Source organism: Vanessa cardui, chromosome 20, assembly GCF_905220365.1.
Source record: "Vanessa cardui chromosome 20, ilVanCard2.1, whole genome shotgun sequence".
NCBI lineage: Eukaryota > Metazoa > Arthropoda > Insecta > Lepidoptera > Nymphalidae > Vanessa > Vanessa cardui.
This window is the reverse complement of record NC_061142.1, coordinates 8730987-8750877: the sequence shown is the minus strand read 5'-3', so window position 1 is coordinate 8750877 and position 19891 is coordinate 8730987. Positions and strand designations below refer to the sequence as shown.

Sequence of the window (19891 nt, the reverse complement as noted above, 5' to 3'; positions counted from 1 at the left end):
ACTCGACTAATTTTCGCGTTATCAACCCATTGATAAGGGACACCTGCCATGGCCCGTGCTTACGTGATAGCACATACTTCCCCTTCTTTGCATATCTCTAACCCTATGCCGAAACACTCGATGTTATCTGAACTATCTAGAGAGAAACAAAGTCTACGGCCACAATCAATAAAAAAACGTTATACAATAAAACACTATAATTAATAATTTGAAACGTATAACTTATGTCTTTAAAGTCTATATTTTAACAATGATTTTTTAATTCTTACGATTTTTTAGATATTATTTGCAATAGAACTAGAACTTGCACCTTATATAAAATTGACGTATCCTCTCTATATTAAATATAAAAATATATTGTTAACATTATTTTTGTTTGTATTTACTATATAATCACTTTATACGCAATATCTGTTAATACTTGATTGACTTCGGTTATATTTAAAATTATTTATAGGAAAGTAGCTTGGAAGTATTTATATTATAAAAAATATATGTAATCAAAGAAATAAGGTCGCACGCGTCAATAAATGTCCCTCAATCGAGTTTGATATATTGTTCATATAACAGCTTTTATATCTCAAGCTAGTATTATCATTATCTAAGTAGATAATACCAGAACTTCGTAAAAGCCTTGATAAGATTATTCACACTTACATACATAATATCGTTGTGTGTATTTCACGGAATTATTGATTATAGCGGACGTTAGTTTTCCTGGTATTCTAAGATAAAGCATATGTAGAATATTTTATAGTAACCGCGAGAAAACTTAGCGTTAATTAATTTTATCTAAGACGTTTGAAAACATGTTTGTGTTCTATTATTTCTAACTTGTTATTTCATTGACACACATACGTAATAAATAATTCCATTTTTAAAATATTAATCAGAAATGCTGATGGTATTTATTTAACGATGTTTTCGTCATCAGTTTTTTTTTATTTGAGCACAATGAAATATCTTATACAGCTTAAACCATGTTTGCTTAATCCTTAGCCAAACTAAAGATAAAAAATAAAGTGAGTCTTTTAAAATACTGAAAGAAATATTAAAACATTTGAAACACAACTAGCCCCATTTGTATTGTCCCTTAATGGTTGCATTGTGGACGGAAAACGGCCATTTCCTTGCGATAAACATCTGAAAGGAAAACTGAAAGGGTGAGGGGTCAGTACACGGAAGGCAATTACAAACCAAGGTGTCCAAAGACAGCGAATTGATGGCGTTTTAAATTTATAGTCTTCGATTGTACACACTGCCCTTATTGTCACTCTAATACATGTTTATTTACTGTAAAGCTTTAATCAAATCGTTACGAGGATTACTCACTTTACTTTACTAGGATTGTTCGATAACTAATCCTTTGAAATTTATAACTAACTAAATTCAACATCATTGCGTACACTAATTAATTTGTTTTTATCTTAGGTAAACATTACTCAAACATGTCGTAGACGATTGTTGAAAATAATTGTGAATCGTTATCGCTGTTAATTATTAAAAACAAATAACAAATGTTTCACTTGCTTATTAATAATACTAATTAAAAATACAAGTCAATACAAATCAGAAATAATTAAAGTAGTTGAAACAATTAAAAAATATATATATTTATCAAGTTGAGAATTAATTTGTTGTTATATTTTTATAGCTAGCTGATTGAGTAACGATATCTTAGATCGCGCTAATGAGCGTACATAATAAAATTATAATTTTAATTATTTTTGGTGCAACGATAACTAAGAAAACTGATCAATCATTATATAAAAAATAAGTTAAACTGTAGGTATTTCAATGAAATACTAGTAACCGTACACTAACATTGCTTTTAAAGCTTAAAAAAAAAGAAAAGATTCGAAGTTGTGCTGGATAAATGTTGTGGTATTCTCGCAAAAATCTTAAAAACGCCGTAAGGGCATACACTGATATTCAAGGAGGAAAGGAGGCTGCACAACTGGCCACTTGTTGACGTACTTGCTTGGAGAGCTCTACCGGCGAGAGCTCCTTGTCTTTTAGTCGCTTTGTCGCGCGTGTAAGCGCCTTAAGCCGATTTCTCTAGTCTTTTAAGTGGCAAACAAACTACGAGTAAGAATTGTAAACGAAACTTCTAAACATCTCTTTTAATATTTTTAAATCACAGAATTACGTCTGATACAAAATATAAGTAAGTTTTTAAGGACGTGGTACATTTTGTGGACAGTTTACGCAATCAAAAAACCACCGCAGCAAGTTTTTTGTCGTCAAAGTTTGCGTATTTCTCAAAATTAGCTCTAGAATCTTTACAGACTCGGGGCAAAACAAACATCCTTCAGTCAAAGTCGATGCAAAGACAAATTCTTTGGCGCGCAACTCAAAGAAACGCAGGCTTGCAAACAAAGAGTCACTCGTAGAATTAGCCGACGACGATAGCTCTAATTAGCAACGGTGACTCGTTTAAGTTATTTCGCTTAATTAAGTTGCGCAGAAGTGGTCTGCGGCCGGCCCGTCAGAGAAGGCGTAAATTGTTAGAATAGGCAACACTCCAATTAATCTTTACACACATCCAACTAGTACCACGAGGGTCTGCACTTAGACTAACCGAGCCTCAAACCTTTTAACGCGTCACACACAAGCGACCTGACGCGACTCGTAACACCTCTCACTGATGTCCTGCATTAAAGCGAAATCTCCCATTATGCGACTTAATTACATTTTTAGACCCCGCATTTCATTTAAAGCACAATAATAACGTCGCAATCAGACCTAGCTTAAATCGCGATTCATTCAACCGAACACGAAATCGCACAAAGTAATAAGTTCACCACTAATTAGAATTACTTATATCAAATGTGAATATTTTAATTAATTCAACTGAGAATAAAATCTCTCATATGCAAGGACTCTCACGGTCGGAAACGGAAATGTTGCCAACCTTACGTCGCAATTTTGATATGCCTTTTTAACTTACCGTGCTAACTCGCTTCGTACATATTTAGTTCAATATTTAATTTTTTTGTAATTAAAAACTTAAGTGCGCAATTTAATATTGAAGCACTCAAAACGTTATCCAAGTGTAAAGAAAATATTGCGGATCTAAGCTGGGGTTCGCGACTTCTGTTATGCCTCGAACGTAGACGTGAAGTCACCTCGCATTGTATGCGCTGCTTCTAAAATTTAATTGGTTGGCTAATACGCTGCAACCGTGGAGTCTAATTTACGTGTTAACATTTTAATAAGGCCTGCGGAGGCTAGGGCGCCAAGTGGCCGGCCATTTATATCGCGCCACGCTCATACGAGCACCTCCAGTAATTAATACGACCCTTTCGAGGAAGCTTATGAGTAGTTTTTCTTCTAAAAAGCTGCTAATTACTCGTCACTCGAGCTCTCACGTCTTATAAAAGAACGACTTCGTAAATAAAAAACATTGGACGTACGGCCGCGATGAAGGATTCCATTCGGAACGTAACCAGCTAAAGAATATCACGCGTCGGTTTTTAATTCTGCGTAACGTGTCTCTTCAAGTCCGAAAGTTAAGGTTAGCACACACGCAACGGAGCTCCTAATTGTAACGGGGCGAGGCTGAATATTTACATATCATTGCATACTCCAGCCATTATAAAATATTAGCCTTTCGCCGGCCATGTCGTTAATAATATAATTAAAACACGCAAGGCGGGGTACTTATCGCGGTAATCAAGAAATGCGCGATGTGAGGGGCCTGATGCGCCGGTTATCTAGTGGCCTACTTTATTTTTTTATACAAAAAATATGAAAATGCACAGTCTATTTTGAGGAACAAAAAATATTTTCACTTATCTCACACGGTACGAAACGCTTGCGGGTTCAATGTTCATTGCCTGCTTTGGCAGAGATACGTTAAAATTACAAGTACAACAGAATATGGAGGAATCTTAAATTTAGGTAGGAGCGTCTATTTTTTATATATTTTGGAAAAAAAAATAAATTCGAGGTCAATTTGAACACACAATGCCAAAAGCAAGGCGTGAACTGACAACATAGAGGCATAAGCAAAGCATGAGTAAGGCATCCATCAGCTAATGAAACCGTAATTAGAAAAGTGGTGGTTTCTTCCGACCGACCTTATCTTGTCTTCGATGGGGCTTTCGATTTTTAATTACATCACCCCACCCGAACCCTCAATTCATCGAACTAATTTTACTATCTGTGTCATATTTAATCGTTATTAATTATTTATTTTATTTAATAACGAAATCAAACTAATTTTAATAATCATAGACATTATTTATCATAAAATTGCCTTACATAAATTCACTATCTTTGTATCGACTTTCCAGTACAAAGCTGTTTATAAAAGTGTTCGTATGTATATTAAAAACTAATTATATTTATAATTGATCAAATTTTAAAAGTATTAACATATTAAATATGTTCAATCGTAAGGCACGCCTTGACGCGGTCTCGAAGGAGCGGGTGCGGTGTTCTTTCATTAGTCTCTGCCTTAAAAACCTTAATACGCTTCTAATGACACGACACACGAGTTTTGGGCGGGAACTTGGATGTCACGCGACTTTTATTTTCTTTTTTTACCGAGATAGCCGGCCAGTGATAAAGTCGTAACGAACCTCTTTTGTTAATGACAATATTTTAAATGAAATGTTAAGCGAGCTTAATATGATACGTATATTCATATAAACGTGCCGCTTTTATACTTTTGCCTTGTCGTATTAAAGAATTTGTTACTTAATTAATTACATCTTAGGGCGGGGTCAGAAACTTGTCGTTTAGTGGCACTTGGATAATTTCCCATGTGTATAAAGCCTATGCCGCGCCTTTCACTTGTTTCTATCAGTGCGATATCTTACGACATTCGTGATGAAAAATGTGTACTAATAATGTGTGCTTACTCACTAATGGTGTATTGATAAGAGACCAATTATTTTATAAATGTGACTTATTTTCGAACATAACATATATTGATAAGAAATATAATAAACATATCCTTAGGTAGTTCAGTAACACGTTCCAATTACAACAAAGACGTAAAAACATTCAATTATAACTGTAAAACATTTATACTGCGAACTGTAGGTATATAACAAGTTGTCTTCGCGGACGTCCAGCTAAACTTGACCCGCCGATACTTGGTAGAACAAACGATTGATATAAGAATGTTCAAGTGTTAGAGATCTCAGCTGATTGGTCGCGTTGACTTCATTCCCGAGGGAGATAAGGCTGCGCCAGCGCTGCTCAACTTCCGCTGTTAACGATAGTGGTCAGCGAAGACAGAAGGATACGACAAGGACAAAACATTTTAGATAACAGCGTATAAAAACACTGTTGTTTGATTTACTTGAATATTTAAATCGAGCATGTTATAATAATATGGAACATAATTATTATATCAGAGGAGCGAATTTATGTACATATTCGCTTTGGAAACATCGCGATTTTTTTTCTGTTAATACAATCTTTTTACGAAACGAGTCATTATGTTGGAATGAAATGATCATCAGTGAATACATTAAAATACTTATTATAAGTTCAAGTGAAAACTCGTGCCACGGAAATCTTAGTAATAAATGGCAATGACAAAAACCCCAGGGAAATAACTTGAGTAAAACTGAAAATGCGATGGCAAGCAGGCGGTTTGACGTAATGACGCCTGGCAACACTAAAGTAATTATTGTTAGACACGTGATCAACACCCTTCATATTAAAACATATTCTCGGATTACTATTCGTCACGATAAAACAAATCTATATGACGTACGCGCGCATCTGGCTTCGTATTTATTGAAGTGATCAACTTTTTTTTCTGTATTTTTTATCAACGGCCAGTATTGTAGGTACATTACGGAACTCCATTACCTTTAAAATTATTAGGTTTTTTTTTATCTGTATTTATTTTCAATATTCAATTTCGATGTTTGCGTAAGCTCGTTTTTATTGAATCTGTTATATTTGTACAGGAGTGTTTCATAAATAATTCTTTAGGAATAAAGCATGGTTCTCGTATAATTTTCGATTTTAGTAGACTGCACTCAAACGAAGCATGGACGACTGAAAATAAAAGAACGTCCAGAACTGGTTTTTGAAACTGTCTCAAAACAGTAATTAGCGAACTAATCCTGAAATCAAGTAACCGCGAACGGTCAGCTTAATGCGGCCCTTAAACGCGCGTCTGCTCAACCCTTTTTTTTCGAAATTTTAATACCGAGTATAGTTGGGGTAATAAAATCTCCGCAAGCACTCAAATGAGCTGAACTTTTGAAGCGTGGGGTACAAGACAGAGGCAGGTCAGCGAGGAGGGAGTCATTAGCCAGGTCCGCACTCGCCTCTCGACGGACTTTTATATAATCTATGATTACCTAACCTAGTACGATAAAAAAACCAACAATATAATACTAAAAAAAAAGATTTTCAGTGTCTACTTAATTAAACAACGCAGTTCACAAAATCTACTATACTTTTCTAATACATATTTCAATACGATTTGCTAATAACTCTTGAATTTTCAAAGTCAATCATTTGTCTTTAACATAGTATGTTATCGCTGCTCTATTGCTTTGTTATAGCTATATATATATTTGCAATTGTTTTATATCCTCGTACTTTATTTTTAGTATTTCTAGACGTATATAATGATGACGCAATAAGCGCAGGGATTGTACGGTTATAGGATTTTCCGTTATAAGATAAGCGAGTTATTTGCGAGAAAGTTGCCGTTTCAGTATAGAGGCATAGATTATTGTCTACAGCCCGCATGCCGTATACTACTTACGAAATGCTATCGTACGCTTTTATTACGGTAACTGGAATAATAAAATATTTTTATTTTAAGCAATATTTCAAATTATAACTTCCATAGTACTTTAAAGACGTTTACATAAAAACCAATATTTAAATATCGTATTCAATGAATTAACGCATACTTTCTAATTTAGCAATTATATATTGTGATATATTTAATGCATAATATGTTTTCAACATCAAAATTTTCATAATGACAGTGAAAATTTAAGCTAACATAGCCTACCTTTTATGTGCGAGCGAATTCTTTTAATATAATGTTTCATATTACGTAATATCGCATGACTTAATAATTTTCCTTTGAACTTTGTCTGAGTGCGGCCCTGTGTCGGACGGCGCAGTCTGAAAAAAAGTTTTTTCACTAACTGAAGCATTAATCCGGCCCGGTATTAGTTTACTCGCTTTTACTGGCGCCTATGTGTGCGCCGTGTACATGTGTGCACAGCGCCGTGCGACTTTTACACAGAGAACAAAAATACAGAGGCGGCGCGTTCCTCAAAACTTTGTACAATTTTAAATGCGCCTCGATATCAACTTCTTCAATCAGATATTACTGAACTTTCGCTTAACGAATTACGATTTTTTCCCGCACGCTATTCTTCGTACTAACATTGTTTGTTGTTTTGAATATTTTTTTTAATAACGACTAATTTGACTATTGAAACATCTATCGAATCTAAACTAAATTATATTTAAAAAAAAATAAAAATTATAATTAACAAAAAAAAAGCATTTTTTTTGTCTAAAAGTTTTCTTACTCTGCCGCATCGGCTCATTCTGCCGTGCTCTAGGAAAGCTGGACGGCGTCCACTCTCACAGACACAGTACATAGCTGCGCATGTAGTACATAACGTAATACCTCCCCATATCATGAGCCGAGCATCAGGTTTTAATAACCATTGTATTTGGCAACGATCGAAATGAGTGTTTGGTGAAGTCACCGGGAAATGTCTGGAAACTATTTTTCAGTTCCGAACCAAATGTTACGCACCCCTTTAGTTTAAACTCTCATATATGTATAGTTTTTAAGCGCGTCTATTATTGAGTTTTGGAGGGTAGCATAGCGCATTGATGACATTAAGCAACGCCGCTATATCAATTAATACCTACAGACATATAATATATTTTTAAACGATTGTAATTTGTATAATGTTTTTTATAATCTGTGAATATCCTTTTTATCTTAATTAGAATATGCTTATTCAAAATAAAATTTCCTAATTAAAATTGGGAGCAGCATACTATTAATGATTACTATTTACTAGATACTACATTTTTATTTTCTAGTTAAATAAATTCAATACACATTTACATTTAGACTTTGAACATAAATCCGCTATAAAAAAAAAAACATAATTAGTACCTATCTCAGAAGTTCTTACCCCAGTTATCAAGCACGCACAGTGAGCCCGCATTGCAGACGTGAATGAAATAAGAAAACTGGCAACAATTTTGATAAATATGACATTTATATCATTCAAAAAGTTCTGATAGCTAATAATCGTTGAATAAACAGTCATATTTATGTTTGAAATTGAATAAAGAAACAGTTATTTTTTTTTATTTGAATATTTGAATTAAGAACATAAGATACAAGGTGACTACAGATATCGCGATATTAATCTCTTTAGTTGCGTATTCATTAACCACACATTATTTATTAATTTATAGTAAAACAGTCTAAGATTGGAGTACCTATTTCACTTTTTTTTATTAAAAGTATCATGTTACAATTTTGTGTTCTCATTAATGAAGTTTAGTATAGTTTTGATTTTGTTCTATTTTTACATCAAACTGTTACTACAAGTTTTTCCTTACACTAAACTATGTTCAATATATGAAATATTACTTAATTGTATTTGATATATTATCTGTCTGTTATATTTTGCATTTGAATTTCATATCAGAGAAGAAAATCTTAACATTCAATTCACCCGCATTGACTTGGACGTAAAATAAGAAATAACTGAAACGACAATTCATCAATATGACCCATAATCGACAAAACGTTTAGTTATGGTGGTACTCGAATCAAATACATTTACTACATAATACCTGCTCAAGTTTTATTGATATTTAAAAACAAATGCAAAGCAGATATAGCCCAATGGATGGACGATCATCGTAATGTAACGTAAATAGTTAAATCCAGGCAACGATTAATTTTCATATGCTTAATTTGTGTTTATAATTATTTTTGAAGGATTATATAATGTCGAATACAGTGTTGCCAGACTTATTATCATTAAAAAATACATGAGTCTCTACTCAATAATTCTTTAAGGGATATCAGTAAGATTTTTACTTTTCTTATAATTTAGTATATATAAATAAATAGTTGTGGAAGATTTCTATGACTATTCCGCAAATGTATTATTATTCGCAACAATATTACCGGCATAATGAATAGGGTCGCAAGCGCACATCTGCCGATATTTTTCGTGATTGCCGATCTATGTTGTCTCATTGAAATATCGATATTATTTTAACAAGAGATATAAAAACCAACAAAATACAATAGTAGTAGTAATATGACAAAGATATACTTTGATTATAATATATTTTCTTGTTGTAATCTTTGTGATTACAATTTAATGTTTGTTTGTGTATGAACAACGGGTAAAATATATAATGTACACGATAATATGTGTAATATGTTAACAAGGTACACAGCAAGTGATCACTTATGAAGCTAATACGTCATGATTATTATTATAATTCTAAATTAAGTTAAGCAAAAACATATTAAAAATGCTTAGTCAGTTTTCCCATCAAAATAACAGATATATTCCATCGTTCATCTCGCTTGGTAGCTGAGTATTGTTATAACAAGTTAGTTTGTAATATCTAAACGTCAAAAATCCGTTATAGCTGAACTAAGAAATCGAGTTTAGTATAAAGAGCTCCAACATTCGCACTGAGCGAGTCAACAATGAAAGGATGGAAAAAAAATGAACAATAAGACAGACCCCTCGGAGAAACGTCTTGGGCTTACTTAGGGATACATAGACTTATGACGATTTTAGAGCGGACGTAAGGTGCGATATTCCTACTTAAAACCATTGCATTTCGTAATAAAACCATAAAGTGTTTGTAAAAGTAAAGAATCGAAAGTTTATTGTTTGCGTAAATTTATTTTTAAGGTAAACAGATAAATTCAAAGCTTTACCCATTTTACATTTAAGCAATATGAAATGGAGATTTTATTTTAAAATCGTCTCTTTATATAAAAGCGTTCGCAAATTAAATAAAGTCGATAAGTTAATAATAATATTTTCGAAAGCAGCTTCTGTATGAAAAAAAATAATGGAAATAAATCCCGCATGTTTCTTTTTCTTCTCAAGTCTATGGTAAGTGTTTGGTTCACACGGGAATCGAATGTTTCTTGAGGGGAGAATAAGACAAGAGTTGAGATTTCCTTTCTTTCGACCCTATACTGCGGTCGCCAATTTACGAGTTAAAATTCTTACATTAATTTGAATTATTATGCTACCATGAAAAAAAAATACTTTTATATTCGTTGCTAATATTATACTAATTACTTTTATATTTGCTAGTTTTACATGGATGAATTTTTTTTATTAATTTAATAGATACTGGTTCTACTAAGAAGTTTTAAATGGCTTATAACCTATTTAGTAGGACCAATTAGATATTCAGCCCATTTCGGAATATTTTAAAATAAAATGGTTCTTTATTTATAGATAAAAATATCCTAATTTATTTTAAATATATATCGACGTATAAAGAACTTAACTTTGAAATAAAATTTTTCGTCCCTTTAAACAATGAAGGTTAATTTCCTCCCAGACCGAATAAAGTAACTTCCTTCGAACCCCTATTCCGTTTTTCAACAAAATATAAGAAACTTTCGCACAAAAAAAAATCACCAACTGGCTTCAGCAAACAATGACATTCAAGACGTTGGCCCCAGGTAGGCGCAAGATGCGATATCTTAAGAATTAGTAGACAATAGACAACAGATACATTCACAGAAATTTCAATTTTATTAACCAAAATTTAATGTCGAAAATCACTTGGTGTTGACGATAACCCGCTTGGAATGTTTCTATTGTCTGAAAAATCCGCGAATCTTACGCGGTTATAATTAAGCGAATTTACGCCTTATTTCGTTCGGAGAAGGTAGAGATTCATTCAACCTTTACATTACCAAAATTCGTTAAGCCGAATGCGTGCACAATAGCAACAGCTGATTCACACAGTAACGGTTTTAATTCACATTTTTATTCCAAATGGATGTCAACACGTTCAAGTTGAAAATTGCGATAATATTGTTTTAAGTTTTACAAAATTTTATTTCATATTGATGCGATTGATATTTTATTTAAAGTATCGTTATTTAAGCCGGAATGGTTCAGTGTTTGTAATACGTGGATTGTAAATTAAGATTACGGGGTTCGTATGTATATTAACAAGAACACTTATTTATATCCTTAACAAGCGACCCGCCTGGCTTCGCACGGGTGCAATGCTGATACTAAATATATTACAGACTTTTTCTTGTTTCTTAACTATATTGTCCATGTATTGCATACGAAAACCTTCCTCTCGAATCACTCTATCTATTAAAAAAATCGCATCAAAATCCGTTGCGTAATTAGAAAGATCTAAACAGACATAGGGACAGACAGCGGTAAGCGACTTTGTTTTATACTATTTAATGATCGTCTTTAACATTCCTAAGGTGTTTGGTAGTATTAGTACCACGTATTGTCACCAATCGTATTGTAAGAAATTACCTCTAAACCGTCTGAAAAGAAGAGTCCATTGCCCAATAGTGGGACATCTATGGGTTGTCAGTGTACATGTCGCTATTCGATGATCATTTGTTTCAGCAAGTCCCGTTCGAATACGGTTCGATGATTTCGCGTCACCTACTTAAAGCACCCGCATATCACAGGTCGATAATCGATACGCACGTCAACAGCTTACAAATTACCTTAGATTTAAACGTCATTACTTTTATTCTTTTTCTTTAAAATGTATTCTATTAAAAACTCTTTGCTGAGACCTTCATGGTTTATAAGATATATAGAATTAAAAAAGTTCCATCAATTGGAAGGCGTTCGATATTTTAAAATATCACATTGAATTAAAAATAAAAATATTCAATCAACGTTACTAGGTCATTGAACTATCTCTTCAAGACACTTAGCGTCTAATTAAAAGGACACAACCTCTTACATATCTAATAGTCAAGCAGAACACGAACCATCTGTTAATCCTATCACCGTAATGACAATATTAATGACATTTAATAATTAAAACATATGAATGTACTTATACGATAAGTTGTTCAATCGCAGTTATATTTTAATCATAATTACAGTTTGTAAGTGTTTTCTTTATATCTCAATATATATTTAACGAAGTTCCAGATAACAAGCATCAAATTATTATAATGCTTAAGCACCTATATAAAATTGAAACAAAAACTTATATACATATATTTTGATTTGAATTAATTGTGAATATTTTTTTGAGTATTATATATTATACTTTCATCTAAGCGTTCAGTTTAAATTTCCACAGTAAATGCCGTTACGTTTTGTTTTAACAAACTGTTCAAGCGTTCCACGAAATCATTTTATCAGTCCTACCCTATCCTAATTAAGGAAAACACGACTAGGCGTAGACACGAGTACCTAAACATCACAGCTCCTCTCACTAGCTAAAAAAGACATCTAATTATTAAGACACTTCATTTACTTACTCAATTAGTAAGGCTGCAATCTCTCGCAGAGTGCCAATTAAAAAATAATAGATACCCCGATGTGCGAGCGAGAGGTTGGAGTGCGCTCGCTCGCGCAAGTGGCTTAGAGATGATCCGCGTCGATTGATAGCTCACTATTGAGTGATTTGGGTTTTTACGATTCTCTGCTATCTTTCCTTTTTTATACCACATTTGTTTTTGCAAACCGTTCATATCAAACCTTTAGATCTAAACCGGCTAAATCTCGATTCTTTAAATGAAATTTCGACTTAAATTTAAATTCGTAGCGTCGATGTATGTATGTTAAGTAAATTATAACTTTTTTCGGTTGGAATTTTCGTCATCTACTTATAAACATGTACTAAGTGAATTTGAAAGAGAACGATTCGAAACGTAATTGAAATACGCAAGCCGAAATAAAAAGCCGACTTAAAACCCTTCATAAAGCAGCAACAATTTTTCCAAAAGTAACGCGTCACTCGACGAGACGCGAAAAACTGAATTAGCCCGTCTGAATGCAAACTCGTAAGTAATTAGCCTCGCGAGACTCTCGATTCGCTCTCGTAAGCGAAGCGAAGCGAAGATAGCGAAGCGATGCAACGCGACAAGCGGACTGAGCGAAAATGACTAATCAAATCCTCTCCGCCCTCGACGGCTTTCGAGAGCTTTTTATATTTTCATTGTGCCGTCAAGTGTCACACGGCAGGTGAATTTGCCTACACGTAACGCGCTTCCATTACGGGGAAACAGCATAGGTGCATTGCCTACCCCATAACTAATACCTATCGACTGCAACGAACAGCCGAGATCGTTTTCAATTTATATTTATTTCGACCAAAATGATACGTACTTATTACTGAACGCTTAGAGTTGAGGCCTTTGAACAAATTATCATAATTTCTATAATATTTTAAGTGTATTTTCAAATAAATTAATATTTTATTTTCTCTTGATTCAGGGAGTTCTATTATATACAAATGGAGAAATACGCGCGGCAAGCCATCAGCGAAGGATTAAAGACAGCGGATGACCTGCACGTAGCCGGTGACTCCGAACTATACAGAGTGCTCAACCTGCATTACAACAGAAATAATCATATCGAAGTGAGTATCAATTGAAATTGCAAAACTTTCATACGATTTTCTATATCTTCGAAAGGGTATCGAAACCATTTCGACTGACGAGTCGTGGTCAATAGCTAAACAGCAATAATTTTCTTTCAAGGTTCCTCCAAACTTCCGATACGTGGTTGAGCAGACGCTCCGAGAGTTCTTCCGCGCCATCCAGGGCGGGAAGGACGCCGAGCAGAGCTGGAAGAAGTCCATCTACAAGGTGATCTCGCGGCTGGACGATCCCGTGCCCGAGTACTTCAAGTCGCCGAACTTCCTCGAACAGCTTGAGTGAACGCCACATCGACTCGACGCACACGAAAACTTTCGGCTAACTAAATTTTAAAAGTTGAAAAAAAAATCCATTGGACGATCGTTTCGCACACCAAAATTTTACGACACTCGCATTTAGGCCTTCAGAATCAAAATTATTAATAAAAGAAGTTTAATTAAATTATTAAAAATTGAATTTGTACGTTGGACGTCGAGCGGCGTGGTGCGGCGCGCGGCTCGCCCGCCACAGCGCGCGCTCTCCTAGAAAATTCATTAGGTTATACGAGTAAGAGAAAATTTAAGTCACCTAGAATTTTATTTCTGCACATAATATATTTCGCTATATATAATTATTATTATATTATTAAGTATTATCGTAAATGGTTTTTATAGTTATGTATATCTTAAAATCATTTATTGATTTATTCTTTAAGGAAAAAAACGATTAATATATTAACTGCTTAAGTTTTGAACTTTTCGTTGTTTTTATTTTGTTTGAATTTTTCCCCCTTCCCATTCCCTCACCTTTGGAGATTGTTTTTTGTTGATTATTTCCCGTGATATTTTTGTTTTGGCGCATCGCGTCGCCGAAAATTGTCAACCTTTACCTCGTCATCATTATTTTAGGAATAATTAACGTTAACCATAGTGATTAGTACAATAGAGCAGGGTTATTTTTCGATCCACAAACAAAGAATTTAAACATTATTTTTATACTGATAGCCGGTTATATGTTCGTGCAGGTTTTTCAATAGAATAAAGATAAACTGACACCAAATTCGAAAATTCGTAAGCATCTTGAGTTCCGATTACTGTAAACATCCTGAGTTGTATTTACCACATTTCGGCATCGTTCGGCAAGAGGATATCAGTTCGTCCGGACCAGCGCGGCTCGCCGCACCGGACCTAGGGTTAAGTTTATTTGTTAGATAAAATATTATATTCCGAAACATGCGTGGGCCCATAATATAGCATCGCTCATGTGCAAGTGCGGAGCGGTCGATGTCGTCACGATACATGTTTCATTTTCTAAAGTATACATACAATATTCACGACTCTAGCGACCGTAAAAACTACTTTTAAACATTATATCTATAATCCTATATAACCACACCGCGTATTCTACTGGCATTCCTTTTCTATTTACTGATGAAATATTTTAAGAAGATCGTGACGCGATCGCTCCGCAGGCGGACGCCCCGCGACGGCTCTCCTCTCTAATAGACATCTTCCCACACCCAAGCAGGCGCAATAGTCGAAGGCAGCAGAGACAATAGACCGAAATCTACCAAAAACATAACGATGACTAAATTACAGACAAGACTATTTGGCAACAATCGAAACACAAATGCACTGGGCCACCTCGTCCGATCAGAAGTGCCTTCAGAAATGTTGATTTTTTACAAAAAGAATAAATAAGAAATGAATACAAAAGGGCCCTCAATAGAACCTTCTGCCCAACCGAAGGCGTCTCGCGGCGTCCGCGCACCGCCATGCACACGCATTACAGTTCGCCGTATCGAACGTACAGTATACATACACATTACTATTATACTATAGAAGAATACTTAGTTTGATTCGTAGATATATGTAGCGCGGCGCATGCGACGCTCGCCCCCGGACCGCGGGTGTAAGGATGTCACGTTTGAGATGAAGGGAAGCACGATTCGTAAGCAAGGTTTGGTAGCCAGCTCGGGTGCGCCGCATATCTTGATGTATTTGTTATAACGTGTAGAAGCCGGCCGCCGTCACCGCCACGCGGAGACAGTTTCAGTTCACATCCTCAGTTCAACAGGAATACAAACAATAAATTATCATTTATCGCTTCTTTATATAGATATTACACAATAAGATAGATAGTTGTACAGAGATGTATAGCGACATGTATATAATACAATAATTTTAATACAGAAGAGATGATAATCGAATAAAACTATCTTAGTGCTAATGATATTTACTTAAGGCTCAATAGACAAACGGCAATTGCGAATTGATTTGCGGAATTGTACAGAATCTTAAACCATCTTCAGTTTCGAGTGTGGCGCCGCGCGGAGCCGGCGGCCGGCCTTAGCTAAGCAAGTGTAAGCATTTTTCATTTGGTATTACACTTTGTTAACGTTTCATTTGTAACCATTTGAACTATTACAATAATATAAGAGTACCTCAGTTTAGGATGGACCAGGCGTCGACTGGTGTGCTTAGAGTAGTGTTCAGGTTAGGAGTGAGTGATGAGACATGAATCCTTTGAGACATCGACACATAGAAATAAACACACAGCCTCCCCCCTCTTTCGACGCACCGGTTTTAAGTTCGAAATTTCTTTCCCCGGACACTTCGACGGAAGTGTCACACGAATCCAATCCTTCACAGCAATAGCCCGGGTTAATTTTCCTGATTCACGTTGGTTCGTTGGTTCGTAAACGCAGTCGCCGCAGGGCTTATTCGTGAACGAGAATCGTTCCATGTTACGTTAAAATTGTATTTTGTTAATGTTATCTGTTTTGTTCTTACCATAAACATTGGCATTTCAGAGCTAACGGTTCCGATGTGCGGGAAACTTCTAGCAGACCTTGAACTAGATTGAAGAATTGAATTAATCATCTCGATAAAGTAAAGCCCCGTGATAAAGTAAAGCGCTACTTCTACAAAGTAGCGACCGCTTTTGTTAGCTCTGAAAAGCCAGAAATTTTCGGTATACCTATGTAATTCCTTGTATAGTAAGTAATGAATCCGTTATTCCAATCTCTCCATAGAATTTTTCATAATAATCTATCTTAAACCAGTGCAGGCTACAAACACATATTACAATAGAAATGTATTGATTTCACATCAACAGTATTCAACCGACATGCCGTTATTTGCAGATACTTGGAGCCGTTTTTTTATATATATTTTCTGGCAAGGTAAGACTAAACACGATGTAATTTAAGTGATTATTTTGTCCGGATTTTATACTTGAGTGATTCACTGTGCAGCCGCAATAAGACCACAATGGATATACATTCGATCGAGCTGATGATCTATCGAAAATACGTATCATTTTTAATTTATCGGTTGACAATTTTATTTCTAAATTAATATAAAGACTCAAGTTGAAACATCGAAATATTAAGTCCACAGTGATCATGGGGTAAACCCGCAGTAAAAGTACAAAATTCGGTGTGACTTTTAACTCAAGTTTGTAACTATATGTATTGTAGAATTATAAAATAATATTGTCCTTTTGGCGATTGTCAACTGTAATCGTTTCGACACTTTGTATCTAGATAATAGTTTATTTATGTTTCATAAAGTATGTATCTAATGTTCTTCCTTTACACTTTTAGTATTTTTGAATCCGTCTACGAAATGTTTGGAATAATGATGTAAAAAAAATGATATTTAATTATTTTCAAAATTAATTATAAACGAAAAAAAAAACAATATATATGTATAATATATTCGGTTTCACGTTTGGGTATTATGGTTCCTAAATTTTGGAAATTGTAGTTGACTCTATTGTGTAGCATTTCATTTTTGGAGTTAGAACACATTTAGATGTACCAAATAGCTGTATCAACTTTTCTATATGAAAAAAAATCAATAAGAAAAATGCTGAAAAGTTAGGTAGTTATAAAATAAGTATCGTTCGTTTATAATATCGTATTAAAATGTCAAAATTGAGCACGGGTACTATTAGGATCTGAAAACGAATACTGCCGATGCTAATCAGTAAGTATTTTGTAAGATATAATAAACGCTGAATAAATTGAAATCTGTCAAAACATAACACAGAGTCTCCGAGATCTAGAAGCGTTCGTAATTTTGTATATGAGAGTATATATGTATATCTAGTGATAAAATAAACGATAATTTCGATATCCTTGTGGTCTTCATTCGTAACAGCGATACACGTTCATTTCGTATTCTCGTGCGTTTGTATGTAACTGTGTGTTATGTTGTTATAATTATATGTTTTGTAAGTCGCATTCCGTGCGACGCGGTTTCGTATGATATATTTGTAAATTACCTCGAGCGGACGCGGTCGCCGGTGATAAAATTAGATACAAAATTAATGACAAAATTAATTAAATAATTAATGATGACGCAGCATCTTCCAGTCGCAGGAGCCACTATTGCGAGGCGAATGGACGATGCCGCGCCAATAAGGAGAATTAAAATTCGACTAGGGTTTAGGCATTATTTTCGATATCCTCGCATTTCGGCTAAGTAACAAGGGCCCGCGTCCGCTCGTTTTCGATATATTTAGTACAAATTTCAAGATGTTAAGGTTACGAGGCTCAAAGCTTTTCTTTCGAGGCAGCCATGCCGCCGCCCTGCTCTCGCGCCGACGATATAAATGAGTCGTGTATAAAATTTTATTCAAAAGAGTATTTTTGTATTGAATATTTCTAAAGTTGGTGTAAAAATCAAAATTTCATAAATTATAGCGATGACAAAAATGGACATTAGGTAAATTTATAATGTCATGCGTTTTTTGTATTTAATTTTAAGAATAGTATTGGATATTAAACGTTTAGGAACATTAACCATTTGTAAATAAAAAGTTGAACGTCGCGTGCGCGGGGAAGCAGTGTGGCCGACCTGTTATATAGATAAAAAAAATATATAAATGACTAAAAAAGATGTTTATATGGTTCTGGATGTAAAAAGATAACTTTAAAGGCAATTTTTAAGGTGAAAAGTGGAAAAAAAAAATAATGTAAACGATTCCTTGGTATTTGTCTTAGAATGGCTGCTAGCGGGTCACTATTGTAATCTGTGGGCCTCAGACAATACATACCTACTGTCACAAAACTAACCTAACCTACATTAAATATAACGGTTCTTAATAATACATATTGTAATGTATCACATTGTCATAATGCTTATTATTTACGAGCGTGTGTCTTTGTCCGTAAATGTTTAGGATCCACTGTTTGGTGTTTTAGACATAAAGTGGAATATCGTGAAAGATAAAACTATGTATCAAAATTGTGTCCGACAGTCGCACGACTGTCGGATCGTTGCAAATTGCGTTCACATATTGGTATAAAAATTGGCGGTTCTAAAATCTGTTAAAAATTAAATGAAAATTGATGGAATTTATGATGAATAAGTATTAGACATACAATCATGTCAGCAAGATCTGTTGATACCACTGAGGGATGTTTCTTCGTGAATATAACGAGTAATAAAGCTAAGCTTTTATTTGATTAATGTTTTTTATTTTAACGCCCCATAACCCTTTATATACTACTTATTTCTTAGAAATATGAAATTAATTCATTAGTGAAAAATTATTAGTATTTTTTTCAACAACTTATTGCACTAAGAATAGCCAGAGGCCAGTATGGGTATTTTTTATATGTAATTTCATTGCAGGTCCAATGTAATCATTTATTAATTACGATATATATAAGTTTGCATTGGAGTTAACCGCCTTGGCGCTTAGACAGCGATGTTATTTTGACAAATGAACAATTTTTTTTTTTAATATATTAAAGATTAAGACAAGCAAATATAAATTATATGTGTAATATGAAAAATCACACCCACAAGGTATATACTTATCAATGTTATGATAGAGAAGACAAGATTGAGTGATTTGTTTTTTTTATATTTACAGACATCACAATTGAGTCTCTACTTTTACAGCGACATTCAAATGTTTTCGTAGCAACATCGTAGGCTTTACATTCGACGTTAAAATCTATTAGGTATTAATAAAAAAATTGCTCGAAAAAGTTCGTGTAATAAAACATAAGTTCTTGACATGAATTTGGCAACAACTTTAAAATTTGCGTGCGTCCAAAGATTTTCAAAGACCTCAGTTAATATAATAACAGTTTTATAATATATGTAACGTACGTATGTATTCTAAACTCAAATAATAAAATCTATTTTGACCTCCGTGGTCGAGTGGCGTGTACACCGGTTTTCATGGGTACCCCACTCCGAGGTCCCGGGTTCGATTCCCGGCCGAGTCGATGTCATTAATTTTCTATGTTGTCTTGGGTCT

General features: G+C 34.3%; 1 protein-coding gene across 2 annotated transcripts in view; it reads left to right on the top strand.

Annotated features, from left to right (window-relative positions):
- The window catches only part of LOC124538476 (homeobox protein prospero-like), a 55291-nt gene extending 36714 nt beyond the window's left edge, over window positions 1–18577 (top strand). For both annotated transcript variants that reach the window (XM_047115553.1, XM_047115552.1), the window contains 2 exons: window positions 13467–13611; window positions 13733–18577. In XM_047115553.1, coding sequence (XP_046971509.1) covers window positions 13467–13611; window positions 13733–13912 — 325 coding nt within the window. In that variant the 3' untranslated portion in view covers window positions 13913–18577. The remainder of the gene's footprint in view (window positions 1–13466; window positions 13612–13732) is intronic.
- The last annotated feature ends 1314 nt before the right edge of the window (window positions 18578–19891 follow it).